Source organism: Styela clava, chromosome 6 (assembly GCF_964204865.1).
Source record: "Styela clava chromosome 6, kaStyClav1.hap1.2, whole genome shotgun sequence".
NCBI lineage: Eukaryota > Metazoa > Chordata > Ascidiacea > Stolidobranchia > Styelidae > Styela > Styela clava.
The window spans coordinates 2,732,309-2,753,931 of NC_135255.1; the positions used below are offsets into that span (position 1 = coordinate 2,732,309).

Here is a 21,623-nt window from a genome sequence, read left to right on the forward strand (position 1 = left end):
ATGACATTTGGAAGTAATAAAATATCGCTTACATTTCACGCGTGTACTTCCCTCTGCGATAGAAAAACGTCGCACAACGAGAAAATAATTCAATAAACCTTGGCGTTGCGCTAACCAATAACAAAAGCTAGTATGATAAGGGCTTATTTTGAAGGTCATTTTATATGCTACATAACATAGGAGAGTGGCCATCTCACAACGTCGGGAAGTTATAAAAATATCGAGTCGTTTGATCGCTTCTGCCTCACCAACCTCCAAGAAATTGTTATATAAACCAGTAGTTCCCAAACGTTTTTGTACCATCGCCCCTCTACAGTAATTTAAACAACTGCATCTTTCCCGGCACAACAGGAAAATGTAAAGTCAGAAACGAATATACTACAGACCAAATAAACAAGAAGACAAATCGTAGTTCATAGTGTTTTTTAAAGAGATGGACTGATGGATGAGCTTGGTGGTTTTCAGCGAGTTTTTTAATATTTGATGACATTTTCGTCAGGCACAATCTCAAATCACCCCGTTTACTGATGAAAATGCGATTTCGGTGTTTAGATAGCAATAGTGTTACGACTGAAAACCCTTTTCCACCATATAAGAGGTCGGAAATGAAAGAATCCAAGGGTACCTCATCAAAAGTCGCCGGGTACTTGTCTGATTACCTGCACCAAAATACATCATATGGATCGATTCCTCATCATGTACAACGGCCTCCGGTCCGGATACCAGTCCATTTATTTGTTGCAGATTCATAGACTTGATAGTGGGAAAAAAAGTAACCGACCCGCGGTTACGCCGGGGTCGCCAACCTTTCGTCACTCGCGGGCTAAAATTAGGAGCTGCAAGTCTTGGGGGGCGCACATGTTTTTCGAAAGTTAAAAACGGAACAGCACGCCAATACTGCGACAATTCGTGAGCTCAACTTAGTCGTCTTATTAAAAGAAAAAAATTACAAATGATATTTAATGTGACACTGCCTTGTTGCTGCATCACGCTTGACAGCTTTTCGACATCGGTGGCACACTGAATGAAGCCAAGATTAGAATATATTTTGAATTGGCATCACTAAACCTAGTTCTCTGCTTGTTCTTTGAAATGTTCATTTTTGAAAATATTTGTTTGCACAAATATATATGTACTTCCAAACATCGGAGTGAATTTTTTCGCGCCGTTTATCAAATTTTGATAAAGATTTTCCTTCAGAAGATACATTTTTATAAAAACCAAGCATTGATGCATCATCTTTCGAATAGAATATGAATTTTATTCTCTCATTGCATTGCATCTCAAGTAGCTCCATTTGAATATTTACTGAGCCATTGAATTCCTGCATTCAGCATCAACTTTTATGCGTGTTGCCATTTGTCTAATTATAATTAAAATGTAGACTCGTTAAACGAGTAGCTCCAAATTGCTAGGTTATAATATAATCTAGTCCAAACATGTCTCACGATAAATTCTGTTACCTAAAAAATATAATCTACTCCTCGAGCGTAGAATATGAAAATTAAAACATTGTCAAAACCGCCGATTTGTCGCTATAATTCAGTGAAGCATCGCGGGCCGGGCCCTACGCGAACTATCTTACGGCGGGGAGGAGTCCAGCAATCCGCGTGTTATTATCGCCCACTTTCGGAACCACCGATATAAACCATACAAAGATATACTTATAACAATGTATTCATAATTCAACCCCATTGTTTCAACTGATGACTATAAGCCAAGCTATTTGTACAATACAATTTGATTATATGGAATTTTTAATGTATGCTAAGTAAAAAATAATATTTTCTATTTTGTACCATCAACATGTTGACGTTGGCATTTTGATATTTATCTGAAAACAAATTAAAGTGCGAAATTTCAATATTCAGATCCTATACAACTGAATTTGTTTTGCTAATCTGTGTAGGGTCTACCTAAATTCTCATTGGCTGCATTATTATTTCTTAAATTATCTTAAAAAAATGAACATTTTTGTCTTCACAGGCCTTTGCTAATATGAGGAATAGAATTGCTGTAACAGAAGCCCTATGCAAATTTGACGAAACATACAAGGAAGTAAGATATACTATATTCTTATACTCACTCACTCTACTTCACTCAAATTTATGGATAAGATTTAAATATCGTCAGGCTAATAACCGAATTGCGTAAGTCATTTTTAGGCGATTTTGAGTTTTTTTTTTGGAAATAGGTATTCATGTAATGATGCTGCGCACCTGTCTGTTAACTCAGATTTTATTTTAAGAATTCCGAAACCCATAAAAATGGAGATTTTGTATGACATGCACATTTGTGCGAGTATTTCGTCATAATGAATTATCATTGTTGCTGCATGACTATTGTGACGTCATACGTCACAAAGACAAAACGAGAATATCGGTCAGAGACCGAAGACTTATTGATCGAAAGTTAGGGTATCCCCCAAAACAGCGCTCTTACTCCATAGTGACACCTTGTGTCCAATCACTAATTAATTAATAACTCGCTAATTATACGACATGTTTCGCCCAGAATCAATAGGCTTCTGGTCCGAGATAAGATGAACGCACATGCAAAATCTGGAGCAGATTTAATCTCGCTTTCGTGAGATATCGCGTGCATCTAATAGACAAACAGACATACAGACAGACAGACAAATACCTATCAACATACTTACCGATCAAAATCGATATGTAATAACCTCGGCGAAGGATTTTCAAGAATTTGCATTTCAGATTCTAGTTTAGCTCTTATGAATTTGAATTTATATCACAGTATAGAAAGGCGTGCACTTGTGATATTCACTGTCCGAGTCCAATTCACATTGGTTGGCTTTTTTATTGGGTGCATTGCTGTTTTATTCTTTATATTTAATCTTAGTCTTATTTCGGTGGGTGTGCAGAGCGTGTTATAATGATGAAATATATATTTTTAATAATAAAAAATAATGTAATTGAAACAGATTATCTATTTTGGGGATTAGACATCGTAAATACTGAGAATTACATTCGTTTTTGGAATGTTTGGTTTTCAGGACTGGTGCATATAGTCAAGTTGCAAAATTGCGTATGTCCCCAAGTCATAGACACATTTTTGCCTAAGTCACAGTGCGCCATTATGACGTCACATAACTGCGTTATATAAATTAACTCGAATCCGGCTACGATTAAAAAATTGAACCATGGCAAATTATTGACTCTCAATGGCAAACCAATATCATCAGGAAGTTTTTTACGTGTTTCTTAAAACTGCTTAAAATGACTTGCGCAATTCGGTTATTAGCGAGACGATATGCAACTTATAATTCTATATTCATTACGTCAATTGATCCAGGTAAATGAACCAAGATGTTAGATTCTGTCAATTGGTATAAACAAAATTGATTAGGTTTCCATGAATTGAATTATTATTTCATTCTTATAGATCTATACGAATTAATGAAGGATTCGAATAAATTATGCCTAAATGCGATGATGGTATATTTAAATAAAGTATCACCATCAACCGAGTGTTTAGCTAGCATCGTGTATTATTAGTACGTTTTCATGAATCTTACATCAACACAGTCGAAAATTGGTATTATCGCTGTCAATTATACTTAAAGGAAGAATCCAAGCATGCTAAAAAGTTGGAAAGAAATCGTGATGAGTTTTATGAAAAATCTCTATTTGCGGCAAAACAACATTTTGAAGATCAAAGTAGATTTGGTGGAGAAGATCTAAGAATTCAATATCAGAAAATGTTAATATCGGAATGTCAGGACCGGTTTCGTATATATGCGAACTGGGATGATTTGAGAAAGGTTTGAACAAATCGTATGCATTTTTATGAATTTTGTTTTCAAATTTTGCAATAAGATGTTACACACACTCTTTATTAGTAAAGATAATTCAACTTTTGAGCAAATTCATTTGATCTATAGTTTCAAGTTTTATTGACCATCATCTTTTCCATATAGATATATACATTGTTGCACGTTGATTTTTATAAGATATTACCTAAACTGGTTACTTTGGCTACTTTTGATTTTCAATATGTGGTTATTCCCGAATCATATATGCCAGAATATGAAGCACAATATTTGGTGAAATGATTTATATTCTAGTATTGCAGTATATATATATAGAAAAAATCATTCAAAAAATGAGTGCGAATTTAATCATGCCGTAACACGAGAAATAATATTAAAAAGCATATAAATTTTCCTGTAACAAAAACGCCTTGATGAATTGAAATAAAGCAAAGTTAGCTATATTTAAAGAATAAGGGTCATCACTCATCAGTTCTGAAACCATGATTGTATTTAACTATTAACTAGATTTTTGTCATTCATATGGCAACAGAAGTGTGTTTTGTATACATTGTAAACAGATGAATTGTGACACTATTCGTTATAATTTATCGTCCAGACCAAAGCACAAAATTTTTCATTACAACGGAGTCCTGAGATTTGGACTAGATATCGGGAAAACATGAAAAAGGTGAGCAATATAATTATCAAATGGAAACATATTTTGAAAAAACTGTAAAAATAGCATATACGAACAATATACGAGAATTTTAATCTTGATTCCTATAACATAAATTCTTTCTTTTATCAGTTTTTGAAGCATGCATTCATCATTTGTTTGTGTGGTGCAGTTTTGCCTGCACCTGCCTGTTATGACGGCTTGTTTGGAAATATGAACCAATTAGCGATACTGCAACGTGATGGCCAAACTATATCTTAATGTAGTGGCATTGGGTCATATGATGGAAAGGAATTTTAATGCATAGTACTTATCCGACGATGTGTACGGATGTTCCACTCATTGAATCAGTCAGGGGGTGGTGTCGGGTCGAAATAAATAAACATGTATTAAAACAAGATATCATCACACATTTTTGAGTCCCCGGATTGCCGTGGTATTTTTGAGTAGGTAGATATACATTTATTTTGTCGACGTTGAAAACGGCTCTTTTGACTAGTGGTGTCTCGCGCCAACTGTTTCAGATGCCTTTCTGTGAAAATTTGTTGGTGGTGGTGGTATTTATTATGTATTTTTGACATACTGATACTCTTTATGTGTAATTTTATTGTACAAAATTTTATTATCTGGGATTTATAGCGGATCTTGGGATTTTTCTAACGACGATAACGATTTTGCAAGATCGCAGAAATATGTGTCTCAAAACGGAATATAATCGGGCAGTCTATCTCGCATGATTATGTCTGCAGATTAACTTACTATTTTGAATTAGTAATGCTTTTATTCTGTTGTTGGTTTACGCAACCTTAAGTTGAATAATTAAATTAAAGTAGATAGACATTATTGTAGTTGTCATGTATTAAATATTATGCGGCAGAATAAATCATTTCACGCTAAAAAAAAGTTGGTTTTCTTAACGAACGTGTAATCGCAGCGACCGCTTCAAAAGTCGTTGCATCTGAATTTCCGATTTTGAACCACCTTTTTTGCTGACTGCTCCCCTGGTTACACTGTTTCATAGGTTGCATAGATATAACTTGAAGAATTAACCTTCCTGATTTATTATTATGGTATGGATTTTGCTGAGAGATGAGATAAGTGCTGGCAAATGTGTACCTAGTAATTAATCTTGTTTGCACATGTTGGTATGGACATGTACAGTAAAACTTATAATGTTTCTTCCAGGACCTTGGTACTGGTTTTAATGAGCCTGATGTTTTTAAAAAACATCATAAAAAGAATCAAATAGCTTTGTTGGAGGCTTACAGAAGTGAGACTGCAAAATGTGCATCCTTCAATAAAGAACATGAATTGCTACTGATAGAGGACATTGAACACTCTAAAAAGAAGTTTGAACAACTGAATGGTGATTTAGGTTTCATTATGGCTTTAGGGAGTCAAGTTCCATCCAGTCGTCAATCGGAAGATATGTCAACTGAAGTGGGTATTGCTGAAACTATCATAATAGTTTTCTTTTCAAAACGTTTTCTTCGTTACACTTTTATTATTTTCATTTTAATTACCTTTTCATCGCTTCAATCACTCACACATCTCACTCACATCTCTGTCAGAACTTTTTCCCTTTTTAAGATAACCTTGCTTTGTATCAACAACTAGGTATTCAATTAAATAATATTCAATCACTATGAATTTCTATGAACAAACTGATTGCGTTGCTGTGTGGTGCACTGTCATAAGCCTATTGCCATGCTTAACTGTCTTTATGATATGAAATGGTTCCCGGAAACCGAACAATTTGTAATCGTTTACTATCTGAGTAGTAGGAAATAGAAACCAGAGTCTTCCAGACTAGCTTGAAATTGTGAAAAAATGGACTGATTACTTATTTTTACTTCTGATTTTATTTTCTGGACAGGAACAACAAGATCTTGTCAGACAATATTTTGTTTCATCAATTATCTCTCCAATACAAAGAGGAATTTGAAAAAGTTTGTATTGAATATTTTGTACAAGTTATGACTTTATAAAAGATTTATCAGGTCAAAAATTGTTAGTTCATTGTTATGAGTCATTGAAATTACTTTGTCAGTGCCATGCTGATCACATTGTGGTAGTTTATTGAGTGGTTAAGTTGAGAGATGGGTAAGTGTAAAAAAAAATGCTGTACTCACCATAGTGAATATGACCACTGATTACCTGGTGACTGGTACGATAAAGCTTTATTATCACATCTAATAAAAATACTGATACTCTACTATTTAAATATATTAATTTTCATCATGGCGTAACGCCTCAATTTTATTTCACCTCTATCCCTACCTTCCCTTGTTTGTTTGTTTGTTTCTTTCTCTAAAAATGCAAAAAATATTTATGAACGACCGGGTTGGATTCAGGTGAATGCATCGTAATTACGTCAATTTCACGGCTTAATATCTGAAGAATTCGCTGTCATTTTTTAGTTCTCTGCCCTGTATGTTGCCGAAGATGATTTAAAGAAACAACTGAATGAGATGAATAAATCATATTATGAGTTGTTCGAATGTAGGTGGCCCAGACATGGGGCAAACATTGAAACTTACAGAGATAGATTTTTGAAGTTACTGGATGAAGAATATCAAGATTGCTTAGATTTGAACACACGGAACAAGGTCCATGGTGCATATTAAATTTATATTTATGACATATCCAAATTACACGTGGAGAAAGTACTGAAAAGAGTCAAATGATATATACTGCTAACTTCTATCCAGTTGAGAGTCAGGCTCATGTAGGGGACCTATTTTTCATCTTATCAAATAGATAACTAAGATTAAAAAAAATACCTTGTGATGTATTACTTTTACTTTAAATTATCCTTACCATGTTATTTTTATCTTTATAGAATACAAAATTCATGAACTGAAATACTATTTTTGTAACTAATTCATGTTTACTTTGATTTCTTGTTTTATTAGAATGTTTTTGATAATGTAATACAGGAATCAAAAACAAAAATGAAAGCACAATATTGTGAAACAATGAATGGGGTAAGTGCCTCATGATTTAGGACTATTAATTTATATAGCCATGGGTATCTCTGTCTCTGCAAATCATATTCTATTAGTTCTGAAATGTTATTTGATATAAGAGATAAATCACATTTTTTCTGTCCCTGTCAATAGTATTTATTGTATTTGAGTGCATTTTTAGCAATATTCTATCAAATCGTTCCCAATAACAGTCATTTATCTTGTGTCTGTGTTATATTCACCATCATCCTGGAATCATTTTTCACAGATACTTCATGAGGGTTATTGTGACCCCCAACATCTTCAGAATATGCATGAAAAAACAATACAAAAGCTGGAAGGAAACTTAAAGGAAGAATTACAAGGAATAGATAGTGGAGCTCTGGCCGATGTGCTGCGTCAATGCCAAGAGGAAATACGCAAAGAGTTTGAGGTGTTCACAAAAAGAAACCAAAAGCATGCCCAGCAGAAACCCAAATTAGACAGGAGCACCATTGAGGAAAAAATCAATATGGCACTGAAAATTGTTGTCGCCGCATTGCCGATCATAAGGAAGCTTTGTGCAGTCATAAACACAGTGAAAAAAGCTCTGCCTGCCACAGCTGGACTCTCGGCATCAATGGGAGGACTGACAATATCGTTACCTTCTCTAGCAATAGGGGCTTCTGTTGTTGCTGTAGGTGCTCTCACTGCTTATTGTGTGTATAAATATTATTACAGGGAAAAGCAATCGATGGAGCAATAGATGAACTTAATATGACAGATGGACTGGCAGATTTTATCAAGATTATAAAATGAGTGGATAAACTTAGTTTTGTGTAATCTAAAATTAAACAAGCTAACCGGTGATCCTAGCTAAGCAAAAAAATTAATATGATAAGGTTAAAGATTGCAACTCATGCCATCTTCGCTGAGCTCGATTTATATATACCGACTCAACTATAATTGGATATAGGATTTCTATTGCGTAATATACACGAACTTAAGCAACTCATTTTGCTGAACAATATCAATATATATTTACACAGAAAAAATTGTCTTCTTCCTTGGGCCATTTTAGTTCACTCGTTATTTTGTGTTTAGTATTTTAAAATGTATTCATTTTAAGCAATAATGTTCAAGTTCAAAGTTTATTAAATGAATAGGATTTTAATGTTAATCCGGAGTAGAGGAAAGACTGTATCAACTAGATAGCTGGACGAACGACGCGTTGTCTCTAAATCTGTTATCCAATATCCATACCAAGACGAGTTTAGTTTAAATTAAATCATTTTTTTGCTCGTCGTGGCATGTAGTAGTCGCCATATTGTCGGATTCGAATTTCTTAAGTTGATAGTAAGATTAAAAATTGGAGAATGATAATATTCCTAGTAGTAAAAAAAGCTGAAAAACCCGTAAGTAAACTGGTAATCAAATTGCCGTTGAATTAAACTGTGCTGTTCTTATTAGCCCAATCATACTTTCTGCGTAGATCAAATTAACATACATTAGCTGGAAACCCACAACAAAAATTAAATTCGGTTATCCATGGCCAATTTTATTGTTACTATAGTAATCATTCTGATTGTTTTGATGGTGACTGCGATAAAATGTAAGTTTTTTTTTTGTTTCGCGTGACAACTTTATGCTGGATTAGGATAGGATTTATATATTTATCTGAAGAAAGTGGAAAGCTTATGAGTCGGCTCATTCATAGCAAACACGCCTCTCGTCCGGTTACCAGTCCTTGCCGGGCAACGGGATTAGTTAGCCTGTTATTTGTTTTTCAGATGCATAGACTTGATGGTGGAGGAATAGGGTTTTGTTTTTATCAATTCTAAAAAAACATTGTGTTTTAAAACAAGGGCTTGTTTTAAATCAAATTTTTTCTGTATTTTTTATTGAAATACCCCTTGCATTCCTATTTGACTTTTATTTCTATTGCGTACATTTATCGCGACTTTCGTGTTTCCACAAAGCTCGTAAGATTTTAACTGGAATGTTTATCCGAGATATCAAAGAGACGTTTTGAGAAGGAAAATCATGAAAATTAGCTCACAAGCCTACTACAAAATCAATTAGAGGAATGGCAGCCTTCGGCAAAACGAGTGGGTTGCGATAATGAAGAATATGCTTATATCGACGGCGGATGAAACACGCTAGCCGGGCCTATGTTAATTGTAAGAGTCCTCTGATGCAAAGACGCCTTAACTAATCTGTTATAACGCCATGATGTGGATTTCGAGTTCATGTATTGACATTTTTCTCATAAAATGAAGGCATTATTACGGTAAATACTGTTCGCTTTATACTGTTTTATGCTTAGCAAGCTATGTTTTTAAGGTTGAAGTGATAGAGTTTTTCAAGATTATACAAACTCATTTATTCGATCGCATTTCAATTTTCGCAAGGGGGTTTCGTCGCAGTTCGTTTACGTAATAGTGTTACGTTATCGGTTGCGTCTTACTGTGCCAACCATTGAGCTACAGCTTGAATGGGTGCACAAGAAGAGCCTCTATCGATATTTATGGTGTTTTAAAGAATTTATTGGAAATAAGAAGCGCTTGGCAAGTTTTTACATCCATTTTACTTCAACCTATTTAATACAAAAAAATCAAATAGTACAGCCATTTTGAACAAAACAGGCAAAAAAAACTTGATTTGGAACAATTGTTTTAAAACAATTCTTTTCAAACAAATCCCTATGAGGGAAGCCGTAACTGCGTAACCGATCAGCGATTACGTGAACCAACCTACGGCGGCGAGTCCAGCAATCCTCTCGCACATAATTATCCCTGCGTGGGATTCGAACCCGAGAACCCACGAAGGGTAATCGTAGTTGAAGCGGCGAGCGCATTCCTAACGCATAGCACGATGCGCCACACCGCCGAGAGAACACTGAAATCGCATACGTTATTATCAATTAGAAGAATGGTTATGGTAGTCTGTGGCACTAGCCAACATAAAATTTGGTATTAATTGCCTCATGCTAACTTGGTCAAACTTGTGAGTATAACATAAATTGTACCGTTTTGTATAATTATATTTACACAGATTCGTATATTCGCTTGATGTACATCCCAACCTGGGTTGTCAGTATTAGGTAGGCTTACCATACGCCCCGTTTTAGACGGGACAGTCCCACTTTTCAACGTCTTGTCCCGGCGTCCCGACTGGTCAGCCAAAAGTGCCGCTTTGGCGTTCAGTCAGTCAGCATCACACACGAACATTACCAATTAGCATGTTATCGAATTCAGGGATGTAAGTTTCAGAATTTCGAATCGAGGCGATTCGAAGCAACATCGATTTGATGCAATCGCAGCAGGTTGTCTCATCGTCATCATTGACCAAAAACGTTTATTTTCCCGACGCTTATCAGAAGCGTTCCCAAGTCGTAACACTCCGGGGGTTGTGTAACGTTGTAAACGTACGTTGTTTACAGTTTTGTCGTACATTTTGCCACTGTATGCAGTGCATCGTGCACTGCCTTGTAACCAATCATTGTAGGCCCATTATTACCCTTTTTCCCTTTGCTTGTAGCGTAAATTAGGAATATTATCTGTTGTCTGGTTTATCGTTTTCCTTCCGGTCATTTTCGCATCACGTATTCGTCGTGTAAGAGCCGCAGATATTGGTCCGTATTGTGGACTGTTTATCCTTTATATATATATATTGTAATTGTATTAGCCACCCGGATCGGAAACCGTTTGGTAAGAAATTTGCCTTTCGTTGTTGTTATATTCTTTGTGACTTATGTTAATCAATTGTGTTTTATTCATTTAAGAAAACCGCTGTTTTTTGCCAAGTGTATAAGGAAAAAGGTGATTTATGCATGTGTCTTGTTTGTGGACAACGGGACTGAGAGTGGCGCGTTCGATACGTTTTCATTGTGTCTCGTCTATATAGATTCCGGGCTATCAAAAGACGTGACAGGTTGTTATATTTCATATGGGTCACAGCTTTAAAGGAACCAATGGTTTCGTTAAATGTTTTTAGACTATTTAAAATATTAAGAAGTTCTACAAAAATGTCATTATATAAACGTGTCTTAAAATAACCTATATAATGTCATTATAATAACAACAATATTCCTCATTGAAAACACAGATCTGCCATGCTTTCCTCGTTATCATTTGCTTTCTTCAAAATCACAGCGCAAGCGGTACTAACGCATATTTCACTGGCGTTTATCATTCGATATTGTTTGCGAACATAAATTTGTGTAATAAGTAAATATAATTGAGTATAACTCTATGTAACAAAAATAAATATTCTCTAATATATTATGTAGTTGAATTCCGTGTTTTCTTCTAACTTTATTCATTCTCCAAGTTAATTATTGTAATTTAATAACAATTCATGCTATAGTTCGTCCAAATTTAAAGAGAATTAACGATGATATGTTATACTAACTAGAGTCAGATTTGGAAACTGCTTGTAGATTCGGAAAGGACTTGTCTGAGGAAGTCTTGCTTTTGGTCAGACGGAACGTTACAGAAATATATTTGTGTTAGTGTGCAGCAGGACTCTTGAATTACATATTATAGTATTGAAAATGCCACAGCTATGGTCTTTGGAGGCGTCCCTCTTTGAGGTCACAAATATATGGTAACCCTAGTATTAGGTGAATGATTAATATAACATAAATGTTTTAGATAAACGTTATCGCATTTCCCCCGAACTTCCCTAAAGGTCGGTATAGGCGGGTCAAGGCCTACTATTTAAAAAAAAAATAGTGTTAAATTGGCGTTAAGCAAGACAGATAGCCCTTTTTTTACAAAATGAATAGATATGACTAGCAAAACTCATTAAAATCAAGGGTAGATTATTGGGAGTGATGTTGAAGAATTTTGGTCAATAAATTTATGCTAGCGAGGTCGGTCGCGGTAAGGCTTTTTAAAAAGTGTTTTAGTATTCTGGTAAATTAGTAAACAATTCCGATGACAACCACCAGACATTGCGAAAAAATTCAAAACTCTCTTATACTTGACGGCATGACGGTTCCAAGGACACTTGCTTATGTGTTTACTCATCTCTCATATATAGATACTGTATTGCAATTCTCGGTGCTCCTGAAGTATGCGCACCGATATGTCGCCTAACCTGAACTCTAAGCTGGTACACAACCTGAGTTCAGGTTGTGCGCATACCTCAGGAGGTCCCAATTCTTAATCGTTAGTCAAATTGCACGCGATTGTTTTTATGCAACTCCTTATTAAATATCTTGAGCCAAGCTCTTCAGGTTGAATTAAATTAGATATCAAACGTGTTACAAGAACCAATTCAGCACAGTGAACCAGAATTATTTATAAAGCCGGATTTCCAAGGTGACATGACTTCATTTTGTTTGCAGAAGATATATATCAAAACAAAAATAGTTGTTAGGTTCGATATAAAATCATCGTAAGGGTCTACATATCCAGGCCTTTAAAAAAAGTTTTTATTGCGCATAGAATTTGAAAAAAATAAAATTTATCCAAATGGCATCGACATCTAAAGAACAAGAAAAGTTAGAAAAAATTATGGAAATGCTTGAGACAAAAAGCGATGACAGTGACGATAAGGGAGCTGGAGAAGATACGAGAAAGGTTGCCATTGACAATGAGAAGCTTGCATGCACCATACATCTTCTTTATTCTGCTAGCAAAATAAGATTGTACAAAATCGCAAAAAAATCTCTTGACATGTCGCGTCCCAAAGACTTAACACTCTCCAGCTAAGAAAACGTACTACCTGTTTCGGAAAAATAGAATTCCCGAATTAAGATCGATAAGTAACAAAGGTGAATGGGCCGATGATATGAGTGAAATAGCGGGAAAACAAGTGGTGGTCATTGGTATTCACAAAGACGGAACACTTGTTGTTCAACTTGGCACCGGCAAATCCTGGAGAATAAATTCTGACTCTGTGTTAGGACAAAATGAAACAAGTTTTAAAGCAGAAGTTCAGGATGTTGAATCTGTTCCAGGCGACATTATTAAGATTAAAATTGTACAAAACATTCGAATGCTCATGGATGCGAAAAATGTGCCATTGGCCTTCTTTGAATACTTGAGGCTGACAGCAAATCTTAGTCTAGTTGATGATGATATAGATTATATCATAACATATAATTTTTTTTTTTTTTTTTTTTTTTTTTTATACATTGCGGATCAGAATTTTTTCAGTAGCTCGGATCAGTGTCTTGAAGACACGTCATATCCGAGTCATATCGGTATAACGAACGCTTCATAAGCATGCCACTTCGTGAGCAGCAGTCATATACTTATGGAGGCTTCAGTATTTGCTGCGCCACTGCAAGACACAAACTTCCACCCCGGGGTTCGGCATATGCTGTTTGTCACAGCATTGCTTTATTCCGGGGCTTCTGTCTATGCCACGCAGAGCACAACACAACTTCCGCCACTCCCGGCTTCCGTACATACTGCGTAAAATTGCACACAGCATGCCATCCACCGCGAAGCTTCCGATTCATCACATCCGCTAAGTGGGAGATGGTATTTCTTAGTGTTTAAAAGGGCTAAAAGCTGTAGTTACTAAGCCGAAAGGTATGCTATTGTTTGTGGTGGTTGAACATTTTTCAATTTCGGGAAAAGTTTTAACGTTGACCAGATGGTAGAGAGGAAAGCGTTAGGTCAGCAAATACCCATTCAGGATCTCCTTCCAATTGACCAGCAGCCCCAAAAACAGTAGATCTTTGTGCTTGTTTTCCATTATGTTCAAAAATTGTGCAATCTTTACTGTCGTTGATTGGATTATACTTTTGTCAGTGGGGGCCAAATATATGTTTTCAATATCCAGTTTGATCTTTTGTTGAATTATGGTGGTTTTTATCAGTACGAAGCATTTTATAGTAATAATCTGGTGCGGTCCATTGTAGCTGTTGTAGAAAATTTCGTCCTTTGTTATTTGTATGGGACTGTAGAGTATTTTGTTGAGGATTTGTGTTATTTCTGAAATGTAAGCTTTTACGACACTGCAGTAAAAAAACAGGTGTTTGGTACTATCTGAATTGTTATTACAAAATTTACAGTTAAGTATTTTTTGAACGCCGGATGTTCCAAACCTGAGGGTCATACCCCTCATCCTATCCCCGAATACATATCCTTCCCTGGCAATTCTGTAAGTAACAACTCTTTCAGCATTGGAGAAAAATGACCTAGTGACGTTTTTCCGTAGATGGACATCCTCCCAATTTGCATCTTCCGATTGCGGGTCAGGATAAATGTTTTTAAGTTTTTGATAAAGGTGTTTTTGTTTTGAGGTTTGCCAGTCCTCATGCGAAAAGTTTAAAGTCCAGAAAATTTCTAAGATATATTTCCAATAATGCGGTACTACAGGAGCGTGGGGCATTGAGTTGCTGTATAGTTTTTTATTTATTGTGTTGATTTTGGAGCCCAAAGCGTATAAGGCTTCGATGTGCCAAAATTGATCAAGTGTTCTGCCGTCTACAAATGCTTTCATTTTCTCGACCTGGCAGGCTTTTACCTTTGCTTGGACGTCGATTAAGTTTATTCCTCCCCGAGTCCATGGTAGCTGCAGCTTTTTTCTACCTACGGATTCAATTTTTTCAGGATACCACAAAAATTTGCATATCGAATTTTGGATTTTCTTAATCTCTCCCAATGACATTGATTTAGTTCTCGCATGAAATATAATAATTGACATAACCAAGGAATTTATGATCACCAATTTTCCATACCAGGTGAGCTGTCTAGTTTTTAAGTAATTTAGTGTCCGGGTAAGTTTGGTTCCAATTTCGTCCCACATTTTAGCTAGTGTTTTTTTTCCGAAATTTATACCGAGTATTTTTACGTCATCTTTGATATATCGAACAAGAGAAGAGTTGGATATTGATCTGCGTGAGGATTCCGTGATACATAAAATTTCAGTTTTATCTTTATTAATTGTTTGTCCAGATGCCAGTTTGAAGTTATCTAATTCTTTGAATATTTCTTTGATGGAAGGTTGGTCGGTTACTGCAAATGTGATGTCATCGGCATATTGATCAATCTTATGATGGTATGTCCCCAATTTTATACCGTGAATGTTATTATTTGAAAAGACGGATCTAGCAAGAGGCTCTACACATATTGCATATAACAACATGCTCAGCGGGCATCCTTGCCTTATGCCACGCTTTATGGTGACTGTATTAGACAACTTACCATTGACATCTATCTGCGATTTAATGTTAAGATACATATTTTTAATGACTTTTAAGGTCTTGTCCCCAAGTCCAATTTGTTCCAGAATATCAAACAGAAATTTATGATTCACATTATCGAACGCCTTTAAATTATCGATTAGGATCAGCGCCCCCGGGATGTTTTTAGATCGGCAATATCGCAAAATGGCGTCGGTGTTATAATGAATATCATTCATACTCCGGTGCAATAAGGAGCATTTTTGTGAATTACTTATTATTTTGGATACAACCGGCTCTAGCCGTCTTACTATAATTTTTGCTATAATTTTATAGTCCATGTTAAGAGTCGTTATAGGTCTCCAATTTTTCAGTTCCGTCTCGTCGTTTTTCTTGTATAATAACTTAACTTTTGCGGTTGCTGATGATTTTGGAAAGGGGCCGAAAGAAAGGACGTTATTGATGAGCTGGGTAAATGACGTTTTTATTGTGTTCCAAAAAGTCATATAAAATTCTTTGCTAAGTCCATCTATGCCGGGTGATTTGTTGTTTCCAAGTAACTTGATTGCACTGTAAATCTCACCGCTGGTAACCGGTTGTTCCAATAAAAAGTTTTCTTGCTCAGATATTTGGGTTGAGCTCATTAATGATAGATATTGTCGCTGATAGTGGTCGTTCGTTTCATGTTCTTTACCCCATAAATTCCCATAGAAGTCTTCAACTATAGACATGATCGCACCCTCTTCTGTCACTACCTGGTTGTTTGCCGTTTTTAACCTCACTATTGTGGTTTGTTTTGCTCGCTGTTTGATTTTCGAGTAAAAACTTGTGGTTGGTTTTTCCTTCTCTTCCAGGTCAGTCAGGTTAGCCATTAATGCATCTAATCTGTACTTCTCATTTTGTAGAGATCTTAATTGGGATTTAAGGTTTTCAATTTGCAAAAGATTTTCGGCTTTCCCTTCATTAATGAGTTTGTCTAAATTTTTCCGAATTAGAGTTATCTGGTTCCTTTTATCTTTGACGACAGTTTTAGAGTATGCGACTGTAGTTTTTTTAATTTTAAGCTTCAATTTGTCCCACCAGTCTTGAATTTGATAAAAATTTCCTAGTTCAGTCAGAGTAGATTCGAACGTGTTGTTTATGATTTCTACGTAGGTCGGATCTTTATATAGAGACAAGTTGTTGCGCCACGTTCCTTTTCCCCAGCGGACTTTTTGGGTTTTTCTAAGTTGGATTACCGGACATAGCAGATGATCGGCTACGGTGTTTGTTGTGTGCGATATAGAGGCAATGAGGTGTTCCATGCTTTTTGAGTTAAATATATTGTCAATACGGCTGCCGTGTGATCCAGTATGATAGGTAAAAATTTGTTTTAGTGGGTACTTCTTCCGAAAAGTGTCCTGTATGTTATTTTCTTGGATGTAATTTATAAAAAGTTTTTCTGGGGGTCGAAGTTTAAATTTTCTGGGGTCCAGGATGTCAGTTTGTTTCAGAACGAAATTAAAGTCGCCCACTAATAATAAGTTTTGACTATTACCGTAATATGTTAACAGATTGATCAAATTTTTAAAAAATTCAGTTTTTCCCGGTCCATTTTGTGCTGGCGCATATATGTTAAATATTTTTATGACTTTACCGTCAATCTGAATCTCCACGCTGTCGCATCGATTTTCGATATAGGCATTGTACGTATTCGGTACTATCGGGTTTTCTATCTTTACTAAGATTGCGGTTCCCTGCCAAAATCGACTATGATGTTTATCCGTTATATCGAGAGTGTTGAAATAAATATTATATCCCAGCATATTGGCCCAGTTTGTCGAAGATTTTTTATCTATCCTATGAACTTCCTGTACGCAGAGTATATTGGGGTTCTCATGCTGGATGAAATTTTTCATTTCACTCAAGTGTTTATGAAAGCCGTTTGCATTTAAGGAGATTAGCTTTATGAGGGCCATGACTTACATTAATGTGTAAAAAGGGAAAAATTCGAGCTACCGTTTGTGGTAGTTGGATATTTGGTCACTTTAGTTTAAATAAATATTGTTCATTTACGGGTTTATAGCAGAACAAAGAAGTTTCACTTACATCATTTTTTCTTCTTTCCTATGATCCCCTTGTCCAATGTTGACTCGGAAGATGTTGTTTCCTGTCTGTTTCTCTTGTTGTTGTAGTCCTTATTTTCATTTATATCCAAATTCAGTTTGTTCGGCAGAGGAGTACTTTCTTCTAGATATGCGGGGGCGGAATGAATTTCTAATGGTGAGGTAGAGAAACAGGACGATGGTGTGTCCTGTTGTTCAATATTGTGGACCATCACCTTAACATATGCCCTGCCCTTTGATGGCGGGTTATAGGGCGTATTGCCAATCGTTGAGGTTTTTGTGACGTCTGCCTGGTATTGATGCATTTCGGCGGTGTCTTGATGATTGGGCTAATTACATTCTCGATTTCTTCACACTCCGACCAATTAGATATCTCTTTTAAATTGCTTGTTGGTGATTCCACTGCGGAGGAAGAGAATTCTGATATATCGATTTGTGCAGGTTCTTGAGTGTCTTCCAATTGTATGATACCTTTGTTTTGATTTTGCTCTGCGTTTCGTTCTTTCTCACCATTTTGTTTCGGTTCATTGATTTTTCGTTCGTCTTCCACAGGGTTGTTCGGCCGTTCATTCTATTCTTGAGGGATTCCCTTGTTTGTGCCTATTTCGGGCGACTTTGATGGCATTGTTGCGTCTTCTTCACGTCCATTGCATTGTACAGGTTGAGTACTTTTTGGTACGAGGTTTTCAGAGGCGTTTTGAACAGTTGTTGGTTGTTCTCTACGTCTGGGTGCAGACCATGCGTCGCTGGGGTTGCGTTGGAGTGTGGGATATTCCTTCTCTCGCTGGTCGCAGTTTCTTCGAAGGTGACCCGATTTCTTGCAGTGTCTGCAAACGGGGTCATTTTCACATTCATAGAAGATGTGGCCCGTCTGCAGACATCTGCCACACGTAGGCGTATATAGTTCTCGTGGTAGAAACGTTTTGCATCTTCGGCCATTGATGGTAACAAAGTCCGGCAATTTTTCTTTATTGAAATCTTCCATTAAAAACGAAGTATATCCATTGTATATTTGTGTTCCTCTATAAAAGTTACGAACAGCACTTCGAATCTTTCCACAACCAAGGTTATTCACGGTTGCTGCGGCCTTGGAAAATATCGTTTCGTATATAATTCCCCTTATGGAGATACGAACAGGTGGTTTGTTTGGCATCGATACTTCTATCTCTACTCCATCTGCTCTGATCAACCCACCAGTAGCTTTGAAGAATTCGTCGCGGCAGCTTTTTCCATCTACTTCGGCAAAGGAGAGTAACCATGAGCCCTTTCGAGACTCAAATAACCCCCTTATTTGGTCGCAGAATTTCTGTGTTCTTTCGTTTTCTTTCAGTAAGTCCAATAAAGTGGCGAAATCCATGTCTTGCTTTGTGTTCAGGTATACTGTCAGCCGTTGCGTGTTTACAGGTGAATTTGTTGATTCCGTTGGTGGTGTTGCTGCAGCTGCGGAGTAATCCATTTTATTGAATTGTAATCCAGGCAGTCAAGTATACTTTCTAGTTCTTTCCTGATTTATACTCGAATGACACTATAGATTTCCTGTCTGAGACGCGTCGACATTTGCAGACATCTCAAACTACGCTCCACTCGCGCACGACGCTCCTGACCGGAATGTCTCAGCATATTCAACTACGTTGAAAAAAGCATCGAAGGACGAAATTGAAAAACACTCAATGATCAAGAACAAGGTAACACAAATTGAAGTGGGCGATGAAGTTTATCTTGATGTTGGTTCTCCAAACTACGTGGCCGCTGAACTCAGGGAGGTTGACGCAAGTGATGAGGTTATCAAAGCTATGACACGATCCGCAAACCTAATTGGATTTTCAGATGATGGCCGCGCTGTTATAGAGTATAAAGATGGGAGTCTGTACAAAATAAAGAAGAAATTCTTGACAGTTCCTGAAAGATTCAGTATCAGCGAGACTGACGAAGGATTTGACTATGACGTCGCTAAAGATATTCAAGAAACAGTAGCAAATTGTGTTCAGATCATTCACGCGGATGATCGTGGGGGAGCGGAAGATCAAGCTACCATTGTCAAGATTTTAGCTATGACATATGGATCTCCTACCGTTATGGATTTGAGGATTATTTCAATGGCTGCAACAACTGAAAACATTTGCGAATATCTCATACAAATGAGCGACTGGAATGTCGAATTCGTGAGCAGTGGAACATTTTACATTACAAAGCTCAAAGCTTCTACCCAAGAAGTAAAAGTTGGTTTGTATTTCAACGACGATGACTATCCGCCACATATATGCAGGTCTGAAAAGACGCATTGGAAGGAGGAACAATCTGCCACTAGAAAAGAAAGCTTGCTTGTCGAGGAGGGGGTCGAAGCACCAGCCGCAGCGTTTCCTATTGGAAATGCAGATGTCCCACGCTTACAACATGGTATGCCACAACCAGGAGTTGTGGGAGTTGATGAGTTTCGTTACGTGTGCTTATTCGATCCTTCTTTATCTCGAAATGTTTATTTTCCTTATATAAATCGAGGTGAACACCGTACACCACTAGAAAACAATGATGAACATGACGGAGGAATGAGAACACCAAATATTATGAACATCTACAATATCAACAAAGTTAATAGAATCACAAATTGAATAGTTGAAAATTACTGATAAATATAATCGATAAGACATAACATATTCATTATATAACAACCAGTATTACAAATACAATTTTGTGACCTTTCTTTGATTCTTTGTCAAATCCAATAGTTCTACATATTTGCGACTTTTTTTGTTACTTTGTACATGGTTATGTCGATAAAACTCCTGATTTATCGCGTACGAAAACAAATCGAAAATTAATGAAAAATGATAGTCAAAAAATTTTATAACTATAAGTTTTACTGAGTACAAAAATTGAGAACTTTGTATAAAATTGGTACTGTTTTTAAACTTACTTTCACGTTTTTTTATTTAATTTTCTCAAGCGCCAATATCAGAAAGTTAGATGCTTTATGTTTCTGCGTTTTTGAAATATCCATTAAGGAATTGCAATTATTTTAAATTCGCGTGATTCGTGTTTTGTCCTTTTAATTATGCCAATTCAAAGTGTTATAGATTAAATTTTTATTGATCATATCTGTGATCATTTATTTTTAAGTTTTTACATACATAAAGATAAAAGTTATATGTTTATATGAATATTACAGAAGACATGATATTATATTGACCGTTTCATCACCAATTTTTGAAACTTACTGAAATATACTCTTTTCACTGCAATTGGATGAACGTTGTTATTGTTTATTAGAACAACATAATAATGTTAAAGTGAATTAACGTGCAAAATTAGTTTTTTTCAAACGTAGCCATTCTCTCTACGTGGCAATGGGGCAAGATAGTTACCAGTCTAGAGTTGGAATTGAGGAAGAAGTTACAAAGCAAAATTTCATAGTTATTGTTATGAATTTCCATTGCCATACAAAAGACACCAACATGAACAGGTTAAAAGCTCGGAGAGTTGCAGAAAATTTTTCATGACAAAGAATATTTGGAAAATACTTATTGCATATATATTAGTTCTGTTGGATGATCTTGGCCCAATCCTATCGGCCATTGCGCTAACGCTAACCATTCTCTTTTTTTGGAATGAAACGAAGTTGAAACAAAAATTTTAGTTAAGAGGAAATGAATTTTCACCATCGACCCTAACATTCAGAATATTGAGAAGAGATACTGCGAAAGTATATATATATATTGTGAAGTCGTTTCGGCCCGAGATAAATAAAATTCATGCGTCGGGAACAAATCATGAATTGTAGCGATGCAAGAATTTGCCCCACGAGGATTCGCACGAACCCGTTCTTGAGTGATAATTAGCGAACCTGTTCTGGTCTTCTTTTTGAGCATGATTATACCCAAAAGTTTACGATATCTAGAACGCGTTGCACAAACGTTATGTTCACTCTAGTTTATAATATCTTTCAAATGAACTCCTTGGCGTTGGTAACAGACTT

General features: G+C 36.1%; 2 protein-coding genes across 3 annotated transcripts in view; both read left to right on the forward strand.

The window, feature by feature from the left end:
- The window catches only part of LOC120331979 (atlastin-2-like), a 40,940-nt gene extending 31,617 nt beyond the window's left edge, over positions 1-9,323 (forward strand). Inside the window, exons 7-14 of one of the 2 annotated variants that reach the window (XM_078113454.1) lie at positions 1,987-2,058; positions 3,587-3,784; positions 4,392-4,463; positions 5,637-5,891; positions 6,323-6,400; positions 6,872-7,060; positions 7,367-7,438; positions 7,689-9,323. In XM_078113454.1, the coding sequence (XP_077969580.1) occupies positions 1,987-2,058; positions 3,587-3,784; positions 4,392-4,463; positions 5,637-5,891; positions 6,323-6,400; positions 6,872-7,060; positions 7,367-7,438; positions 7,689-8,165 (1,413 nt within the window). In that variant the 3' untranslated portion in view covers positions 8,166-9,323. The remainder of the gene's footprint in view (positions 1-1,986; positions 2,059-3,586; positions 3,785-4,391; positions 4,464-5,636; positions 5,892-6,322; positions 6,401-6,871; positions 7,061-7,366; positions 7,439-7,688) is intronic. The other variant, XM_039399178.2, reaches the window with a different exon arrangement.
- A 3,439-nt stretch (positions 9,324-12,762) lies between these two features.
- On the forward strand, positions 12,763-20,919 carry LOC120331983 (uncharacterized). Its single transcript, XM_078113765.1, has 2 exons — positions 12,763-13,514; positions 19,250-20,919. Exons 1-2 carry the CDS (start codon positions 13,199-13,201, stop codon positions 20,257-20,259), a joined length of 1,326 nt encoding a protein of 441 aa, XP_077969891.1. The 5' UTR covers positions 12,763-13,198; the 3' UTR covers positions 20,260-20,919.
- The last annotated feature ends 704 nt before the right edge of the window (positions 20,920-21,623 follow it).